Consider the following 10,246-nt stretch of genomic DNA (forward strand, 5'->3'; position numbering starts at 1 on the left):
TCAATTCAAGTTCAGGAGCTTGTATACTTCCCTGAGGTTCTTGCATAGGAATACATGTGCAGCTTAGCTATAGTATACTCATGATGTTTGGTTTAGTTCGCCTCTCAAACCCTGGAGTTGAGTAGCATGAGTGAGGTGGAGTTGATTCATGTGAGGCGGTATTTTCGATGATATAGGGTGATATTGTCCGGAGATAGAGGTCAGACTGTTGGCATGTAGGGAATGTGCTTAGGCATAAGGTGATAGACGTTCACTCACATCCTAAGTTTATTGGGACCCCGAAGCTTCACCGAGCCATAAAATGGTCGAATTATGACCGTAGGAAACGACTCTCAGTCATTAGACTATGGCCGATGCTCAGCCCCGACCACCACCAATCATGTCTATGAGGAACATGGACATTAAAGGCTATATTATGTTGGGCCACAAACCCCTCAGCAGTGGCCGCCCATAGCAAGTCCCCGCTCCTCCCACTTGTCTCATGAGCACTGTGCTTATGTGATTCTTGGAGAAGTATGTTGTTATCCTCATGGATGATATACCTATTCACCTAATAAGAGGAGGAGCACCTTAGTCGTGTTTGGACAAGCCCCACGAACGTTGGTCACCATGCCTCTCAAGAGCAAGGTGTTATATCGAGAGGATGGGCTCCTCAACACAATATCCAAGCAGTAGAAGTCAATCCTTCCCAACATGAGGCGAAGAACCGCAGTGGTTAGGAAACCACGACGATGAAGAAGAAGCAGTAGAAGTCAACCACCACTCCTGCGCCGGCTACATCAACAATGTCAAGAAGCCTAATTGGCAATTTTGGTAAACAAAATCTTAGTTAACCAGTAGCGTATGAAATCTGGGTGAGATGCCTAATTGAAAAATCATTATATTAGTGTTCTACCCGACATAAAAATAAATATAAAATACAATTTGTTGTCGAGCAAAATCATAATGGTGCTCCACTCAACATAGAAGTGAAAATATAATTTGTTACACGTCATTTTTTAAATGCATCATTAATTATTGTTTTCCCGTGACAACACACGGGCACTTAACTAGTTTGGATTAACAACATTCTAACTTAGTGGCTAGCAGTGAAACCTCCCACCCAGGAGACCACGGGATCGACTCCGATAACTACCCTTTTTATTCTCTATTTTTCTTTTAGTGGTTGTTAAAGGGCCGGCCTGATTTGTGTTTTTCTTATTTCTCTTTTAGTGTCTATCGATTTCTTTTCTATTTCTCTTTTAGTGTGTGTTAAAGGGCCGACCTGATTACTCGAGACTCTTCAATAAAAGATTGTTCTATCTTGCTTAATTTTTTTGAGGGGTTTCTATCTTGCATAATATGAGATATAGCTTCCGTAAAGGCCAGACATGACACAACACTTACATATATTTTTTGTATTTTTTATTTCTTTTTCTGGTTTTTTAAGATGGCTAGGAAGGCCAACATTTGACCCAAAGAACCGAAAAACAACACGGCCAATAGCCTTGCCGTGCCAGCCAGCCTTTCCAGGAGTCACTAGTTAGAGATCGCCCCTTTCAGAGCCTCCTAGCGAGAACTCCCGCACGTCGTCACTTAATGCATTCTCGGCCGCCGCCACGTCTCACGCTTTGGGTGTTTCCTTCGGTTTTCCTTTTTTTTTATTTTTTTCACACGCGTTTTCGACCTTTTAGATTGTTTTTAATTTGTTTTGGTATTTCAATTTTCCATCGATCTTTCTTAGTTTTTTTCAAAAATCGCGAAAAACTGCATTTTTCGTTTTTTTGCGAGAGGCACGGTCCTGCCTCTCAGAAAAAAAAACGAGTTTTCTATTTTTTTTGTGAGAGGCGCGGCTGTGCCACTCGGAAAGGGGAAAATACATGTTTTCTATTTTTTTCCGCGAGAGCCATAAATTTGCCTTTGTAAGAGGCACGTCCGTGCTTTTCGAAAAAGAAAAAAAACACATTTTTTTGCGAGAGGTATGATTTTGCTTTCATGAGAGGCATGATTTTGCCTTCATGAGAGGCATGGCCATGCCTCTCGAAAAGGGAAAAAATAATAAAAAAATGTAATTTTCGTTTTTTTATTGCGGGAGGCACTTTTTTTGGTCTGGTTTTTTCGTAAAAGAAGTTCGTGAAAATCTATCAACATGTGATCTAGTTTTGAAGATCCCGAGTGAGAAATCCAACGGTAAAAACAGTTGAAGATTTAAACGCACGGTTTAGGAGATAAAAGTTTTAGAAAAATGAATCTACAAAAAGAAAAAACTCCCAGATTATGACAATGACACACATGCAGTATGCCACTTATTGCGACGTGAAGTGATCTTTGAAAGCGGTACTCGTTAATTAATGATTTCGGGCCTTTCCTTTTATACCTCGCGTGCCAGGTCAATCCGCAAGGCCAGGCCTTTGGCTGGCACAGCACAATCAGGGGGTGTTTCTTTCCACAGACTTTTTGATGTAGAGACTAAAAAAAATCTTTTTTAGTCCCATGTGAAAGAAACAGGAGGAACTTTTAGGGACTAAAATGGGGTATTTTTGGGACTAAAGGGAGAAGTCCCTATGGGAGGGACTTTTTGGGACTTTTTTGGCACTTTTTCCAACAGTGCCCCTACTTTTAGCATGCCATTTAATAACTTCTAGTATATTACTAGGGGTAACATAGTTTTTTTGAATGTCATTTAATGACCTCTAGTTTATGTTTAATCCTTGAAAAGAAACGGATAGGAACTAGAGACTTTTTAGTTGAGACAAAAAAAATCCTAAGACTTTTTAAAAAAACAGTGCCTCAATCCGGCTGTGAAAAGACCTGTCACGGGTTGGCCCATGTGGCCAGGTCTGGCTACCGGGATGAAACCCCGTGCACTCTCTAACCGGCGAACGGCGGCGCCGCCTCGCGACCGCGCAGGACGGATAGCCAGACGCGACCGTGGCGCCACCGTCAGGTGATCACCGTACCCTCGCCTCCGGTTCCTTGCTCTTTACCCCGCGCGCGTCTGCTGCATTTCAACTTGCTCGTCGCGCCGCGCGCTGCAGGCGCCGCCGCCGCGCGAGTGGTCTGTTCCGGTGATGATGGTGCCTATAAGCCATTGAAAGAACGTTGGAAGACAAATCTCCTGGCAGCATTCAGAAACTCTGTAGGTCATTTGTCTCGGTATGGGTATGGGTGCCTCGTGCTGGTCTGCCCCTGCTGCTGCTAGGTTTCAGGATTTAGCCGGCATACCACATCACATTGTAGGGTTGCGACTTGTGGTGGACGAGATCACCACAGAGACCTATTGATGGGTCGGGCCTCAGCATTTGGTGGCAGTTTTTGATGTTGTAACTACCCACTCTGCATGTCCTATTTTCAGTCCGTTTTGTTCGTGATGTTCTCTGAATCATTTGCTTGCTCGTCCCACTGCTTGGACCATCGAATTGGCCGAGTTCCTCGATTTTACCCGTGTTGGTTCACTAGTCAGTACTTTTGTTTCGGCAATTCGGCCACGGTGACCCTACGATATATTGTCTCCTACTAGTGATGGCCAAAATGTTTTCAGTTTCTTCTGCTCTTTCTGTGCACAGTTTAGAAGGAGAATGTTGGAGATCGATGAACCGAGCAAACTGCTCATTATCATTACTCATGGCACACACAGTTTGTGTTGCCAAGAGGGAAAGCGGAGACGAATTACAAGATTTCCGTATACCGGAGTGTCACAGTCTGTAGTCTGTACAAAAGAACTAATGAGGCCAGTCAGAACAGAACCAGTGGCTCTGTTGCATAGACTATACAGTCTACTAATCTACTTGTGTATTGCAGCATAATTTGCTATGTACTCCACTAGATAGACACATTCCCCCGCAAAAAATAAAATACATTGCTATCTACATTGTGAACTAGCTGAATTTTGCCTCTGAAGGTTAGCATCTATGCTGTTCAGGAAAGCTACTACCTCCTGTATTGCTGGCCTCATTCCAGGATTGTGGTTGACGCACTGGCAAGCAACTTCAACCACCTTCAGCATCTGCTCTTCATATCCTGTGCCTCGAAGCGCTGGATCGAGTACTTCAATCTGCTCCCCTTTGGATCTCATCTCCTGTACCCACTTGACAAGCTCTTTTGACCTGGGACAGATATGAACAGGCCGCCTCCCCGTGACAAGTTCAAGCAGGACCACTCCAAAACTGTACATATCACCTCTCAGTGTAGCCACCCATCCTTGCCCGTACTCTGGGGGGATGTAACCGAGAGTACCGACCAACTCAGTGGTAACATGAGTTCTGTTGGGAAAGATCAATCTGGAGAGCCCAAAATCTGCAACATAAGCTTTGAAGTCTTTATCTAGTAGTATGTTGCTCGACTTGATGTCACGGTGAACAATGTGAGGCTTGCATCCATCATGGATGTAAGATAGACCCTGGCTTGCTCCTTGTGCAATCTTCAGCCGGATCGGCCAGTCAAGAAATGGGTTGTCATCGGTGTCCCTGTTGTGAAGCCAATCATCCAGGCTGCCGTTCTCCATGTAGGAGTATATCAGTAGTCTTGAATCTCCCTGTATGCAGTAGCCCCAGAATGGTACAAGATTGTCATGCTGCGCCATGGAGAGTGCATCAACCTCTGCACTGAATTCCCTTTCCATCAGACACATTTCGCTGTTAAGCTTTTTTATGGCGACCTTTGAGCCATCAGGTAGCTCAGCCTTGTAGACCAGCCCATAACCTCCACAGCCAATGATATGATCCTTGTGAAAGTTCTTTGTAGCCTTCAGGAGATCGGCGACGGTGAGTTTGTTTTGTTCTCCCTTGCCTCGTGGAACCATCACCAAGGAGTATTCTGAATTGAGGTTTGAAGATGTCGCCTCTATGTCATTGTTGTTGTTGCTCCACCTTTTGGTCAAGAAACTTGTGCCCCTGAGCAAGAAAAGGAGACGAGCCAGCAAGAAAAGAATGGCCACCCCTCCAAAAAATACACCAAATGCAAGTGCAAAAACACCCTTCTTTTTCTTTCTTCTCTGGGTGATCGGAGGTGTTTTTGCTGAGCTGCAATGGTTTACAAGCATATGACCGCACAATTTTGGGTTGCCATCAAAGCTAGAATTTGGAAACGTGCTAAGCTGGCCCACAGCTGGAATAGACCCTTCCAGGTCATTATTGGAAATGTTGAATTTTGAAAGGAAGTGCAGATTGCTTAATGCAGCTGGAATTTTACCAATGAGATGATTACCAGACAAGTCGAGCGTCTGCAGGCTCGTGAGGTTGCAGATCGCTTCTGGGATCTCTCCAGATAGTTGGTTAGAGCTCAGGTTGAGGAAAATGAGTCCTTTCAACTGACCAATCTTCTGAGGTATCATGCCAGTGAAGTTATTTATCCCTAGATTCAGTACTTTGGGAAAAGCACTGGGCATGAGATATTGCCTATATGGACTCTTATTATAAACAGGCAGCTCAAAGACCTTTGGTGCAGTTTTGTCTGACTTTAGCATTGGCATCTCCATTAAGTCACTGGGAATTTCCCCTGCAAGCCTGTTGTTTGTTATGTCTAGATAGAAGAGCAAGTTTAAGCTGCTGATCCAGTCAGGTATTGACCCAGTGAGGTGATTGTTGTGTAAAAACAGCATCCCCAAGTTGGGTAGCTTTGATAACCAATGAGGAATTGTTCCAGACAATGAACAATCATTCATGGAAAAGACCTGGAGATTGTCAAAACCATCAGTATTGACATCCTGTGGCATGGCCTCATGCATGAAGTTGAATCCAAGAAGAAGGGTGGTGAGGCTCTTGCAGCTCCTAAGGATCTGAAGTGTTCTTGTGATATCTGTAAGGTTGTTTTTAGCAAGTGATAGGAACGAGAGAGACTTCAGATTACCTATTCTTTCTGACAACTGGCCATGGAAATTGTTACTGGATAGCCGTAGTGCAGTCAGCCTACTGCAGGAGTATATGCTTTCTGGAACTGTGCCTGTTAAATTGTTGTAGAGAAGATCTAAAACTTTTAGATTGGGCAGGCCTGTGAAGTTGACCTTGGTAAGTTCTCCACTGAAGTTGTTGCTCTTGAGGTCAATTGTTACGAGATTAGTGCAGTTGCTGAGAGCTGATGGCAGCTCCCCTGACATGTTATTGTGCTCCAAATGCAGCTCCTCCAATCTCTTGAGGTCACCTATGGACTCTGGAATACTGCCGCTGAGCTCATTCCCCCCAAGATCAATGGTGACCAGATTCGTGAGCTTGCCGATGCCATTGATAGCTCCTTCTAAACCATTGCTAGGTAAAGAGAGGTGCTCTAGCGAGGTAACTTTGAAGAGCCCGTCGGGAAGAGTCCCAACGAGGTTGTTGTATCCAGCGCCAAACAGTTTCAGCGCGGAGCAGTTACTGAGCCCTGGAGGGATGTTTCCACTGAAATCGTTAAAACTGAGGTCGAGCACCGCCAAAGATGGCGCGCTCACACAGGGGGCAGTTGGTATCCGCCCGGTAAGGCTGTTGGTGCTGGCATTGAGCGCGACCAGGCTCTTCATCCCCTCCCATATAGCGGATGGAAACCTTCCTGTAAACAGGTTGCTCGAGATGTTGAGTACCTGCAGAGGCCGCGCAGGTGTCGATGGTGGCAGATCGCTCAGCCCTCCTGTGAGAAGGTTGAAGCTGACGTCAAGGACGACGATGCTGCTCGACGACACCAACTCCAGCGGCAAGCCGCCGGACAGCGAGTTGCGCGACAGGTTGAGGTGCAGGAGGCCGGTGAGGTTGCCAAGCGAGGACGGCGAGATGGACCCCTCGAGGCCCCGAGAAGCCAGCGAAACATCGGTGACCGCCCCATCGGGACCGGCGCAGGCGATCCCCTCCCACGAGCAGCAGTCCGTGTCCCTCCGCCACGCCGCCGCGAGCCCGTCGTCCCGCGAGAACCCAGCGAGGAGCCGGAGGAGGGAGCTCCTCTCCTGCTCCGTGCAGGAGCTTGCCGGAGAGGCCAAGGAGGCGAGGAGGAGCAGCAGCAGGAGCGGCAGGGGCCTGCTGTCCGGGCAACGGTGTGGCTGCATCTGCATGGCTTTGTGAGGAAGCTGGCAAGGGGGAGCCAATGAGAATGGGCGGGCTGGTGAAGAAAGAGCACGAGAGGAACGGGGGCGCTCCTTTTTGTTTGATGATATCTCTCTCTCTCTCGCTCTCGGGCCAAGGAAAAAGAAATGGGTCAAGGATTGGCTGCTATTGCCCTATCCGGCACAACGCCGTCCACGTTCACACCTTTGACATTTTCGGCAGGGATCGCCTGTCGGTAAGTTGACCTCGCGTTCATGGTAGTTAGCAGTCATCCATGATTAGTTACTTGTCCTAACCGGGCGGGGCGTGTTAATCTACTACTTACTAGCAGTCGTTGTTGATCAAGTCCTTGATGGATGGTCTGTTATGTTAATTCCGCGTTTAATTTACTTGACCTGACATGAATAACATGGCGGCTCTCCTAACAGGTAACTGGATTGTTGCCTCATCTTGTCCTGCTGTGTTATTTGATGATGAATCCCTTTGGCCCATGATAGATCCAAGCCGGTTTACAATGTGTGATGGGCGAGGCAGCAGCATATATAGAGAGGGAAGTGGTGCATGGTTGAAGGCCGCCGGCAACGTCGCGGTCAACGCGTGTATGCGGCATGGTTTTGTATAAAGAGCATCCAAGTGGAGGGCGATGGTGATTTCGAGCAAGGCGACACGCCGAGGCCGAACCTGAGCAGAGCAGATAAGGAGCGGAGATACACGCTGCCTTTTGGTAAGCAAGGATACTACTCTAGTACTCCGTAATATAGGTTAGCTACTCCAGCGACCTATATTACGGTACAGAGGGAGTAGTATTTTCTACGCATTTCTCTGCGTTTTTAGACTCAAGTTGGGACACTTGCTTCTTGTTTAGTTTCGTGGCTCTGCATCATCAGTCGCGGTCGGCATAACGAATATCCTGCGCAAATGGGCCAACATTGTTTACTTTGCAGGCACCTAAGCGAGCTGTGCTTGGTCCGCCCACTTGTCAATAGCTAGTCAACTTGACAGGTGCCTGCCTGCTGGCTCCTGTCTGGACTGTCTTGTGACTTTGTGAGAGAAAACAAACGGGGGCTGATTTTACTTGTTCTTTTTTCATACAAAAGGACTGCTTTCAGTTATCGAAAAAGAAAGAAAGCAGCTTCTTTTTTTCTTGAATACTCGTGCGTACTATATATTAAAGAAGAAGAGCCAAGACCGCCCATACAACACCTTGCGTCAACGTGTTACCCCTAGAGGTTAGCATCAACATCCATCGTGACAACACCAGCGACAACCCACCTTGCCCAAACTCAACCCACACAATGACCAAGAGGACAAACACAGAGTATGCGGACTATGTCTCCTGAACCAAACACCTCAAAACACCATAAAAACACCTAACCTGACTAGAAAAATGCACTCCCCACTCTTGGTGTCTAGAGGATCAGCAAGCGGACAGCGGGAGCTAGCCTGACTTGAAGAAGACGTCGTCGAAGATGTGTCGATGATGGAGTACATAGCGCCCCGGATGCTCATACCCACATCAACAACCCATACATGGCAACATGGCACCCCAAGTATCACCGCCGAAGCAAGTGGGACAACCGACCAGTTGCTCCTCCGGACGCACCCCGGACACCTACGTAATGCCTTCAAGAAGGGGATGGTGCCGACAAGCCGCCGCTGCCTGGTTCGGTGAACCGAGCCTAGGTTTCCCCCCGCTGATTGAACAAGTGATGGACATGGTTGTGGCAACACCGCAGGGAGGAGACAACGCCCACAAGCGACGCCATTACCCGCAGCCGCGGTCGTGCCAGATTTCTCCTCAGTCACGTCCATCAAATTCCGGAGCACCGCAAACTGGAAGGGAGGGCAAAGTTGCCACCTTGAACTATCATCGTGGAGAGGGGGGAGGGAGCCGGATGTCACCGCGCCGCCAAACAACAAGTCCACCACAACCCTTGATCGAGGGAGACCAGGACCTTCATCTGCCCGCAACAGCCCCTGGTCGAGGGAGTAGGGCTTTTTTGTTTGAAACATGAGGTTCCACACATGAATGCACACGTGCACGCACAAACCAACATAACAATTCTAGCAAACCAACTTGTAATTGAATGGTTAGGAGGAATGAAGGAGTTTAAGTCTCATATTTGACATTGATATTTGCATTTTTTTCGGATTTATTCCAGGTTAGACATGGGTATGGGCAGCCCAGCCCGAACCTGGCATGAAAAACCCGAACCGGGCTCGGGGTTGAATTTTCAGCCTGTCGTGTACTTTGGGTCGGGCTCGGGCTTGAAAAAATAGGTAGTTTACACGGAGGCCTGACCCGTCTCGTGCCGAAATTGCTCTTTTTAATCCCTTTGGGTCCATTTTTTTTCGCTGGGCCGGGTTGAGCTTGGGCCTAGACTTTGCCCATTGGGCTTTTAGCCCAAAACCCGGTCCGACCCGTGGAATTCCCAGGTTTATTTCAGGCTTTTTGATGATGTTCGTTCGGTGTGGGGAGACGTTTCTGTCGACTACAAAGTCGTTTGTGGTGACTTCGTCAATACTAAAATGATGTGCCGGCTTATTATTTTTAAGATGCTTATAGGGGTAGGGTGTACGTGTGTTCGTCAGGATAAGTTCGTAAGTGTATATTTATGTATGTGAACAATTTTAATTGTACTCTTTTTCTTTTAAGCGTAGACTTCAATTGTACTTTGTTAAAAAGAAAAAGAAAAACGAATAATTCTACTTCGTCAGGCATGTAGAACGTTATAAAGAGATGTTTGGTCTCCGACGGGAGGGAGTGCGATTCGGAGAAAGGATTGCTATGGTGCATGGATTTCTCTTTTTTTTTTAGGATGGTGCATGGATGTGGCCATATGGGTTTGGTATCTTGTGGTCGGCTGCCTGTGAGGTGCTTTTCTGGTGGCCATTTTTCTCACCTGTGACAGCGACTTTCTTTTTGCCGCCTTGACTCTGGTACTCCCTTCGTTCTTAAATATAACTTTTTTAGTGATTTTATGAAAAGATTATTTTTTCATTTTTAAATATAAGTTTTTTAAAGGTTTCATTCGTTTTTTGACGGTGCTACGGTGGGCTTACGTCGGCCTGAACCAAATTAATATTAGTACAGATAATTACAACGGGCGGGGAGGGGGGAGTGGCGGCGAGGGGATTGCTAGGAGGAAATAGAAGCGAAAAAAAGAGAAGGAAGAAAGAGAAAAGTTACAATCTCTCAGAAAGGTGAAACAACATTGTGCACCAATCCCGTAGAAGAAGCGTTGACTGCTCCTTTGAGC

The 10,246-nt window shown here is 46.8% G+C and overlaps 1 protein-coding gene across 1 annotated transcript; it reads right to left on the reverse strand.

The window, feature by feature from the left end:
* Positions 1-3,560: 3,560 nt before the first annotated feature.
* On the reverse strand, positions 3,561-8,080 carry LOC123406072 (tyrosine-sulfated glycopeptide receptor 1-like). The gene has a single exon (XM_045099564.1). It carries the CDS (start codon positions 6,992-6,994, stop codon positions 3,842-3,844), a length of 3,153 nt encoding a protein of 1,050 aa, XP_044955499.1. The 5' UTR covers positions 6,995-8,080; the 3' UTR covers positions 3,561-3,841.
* Between the last annotated feature and the right edge of the window lie 2,166 nt (positions 8,081-10,246).

Source organism: Hordeum vulgare, chromosome 6H (assembly GCF_904849725.1).
Source record: "Hordeum vulgare subsp. vulgare chromosome 6H, MorexV3_pseudomolecules_assembly, whole genome shotgun sequence".
NCBI classification, from domain to species: domain Eukaryota; kingdom Viridiplantae; phylum Streptophyta; class Magnoliopsida; order Poales; family Poaceae; genus Hordeum; species Hordeum vulgare.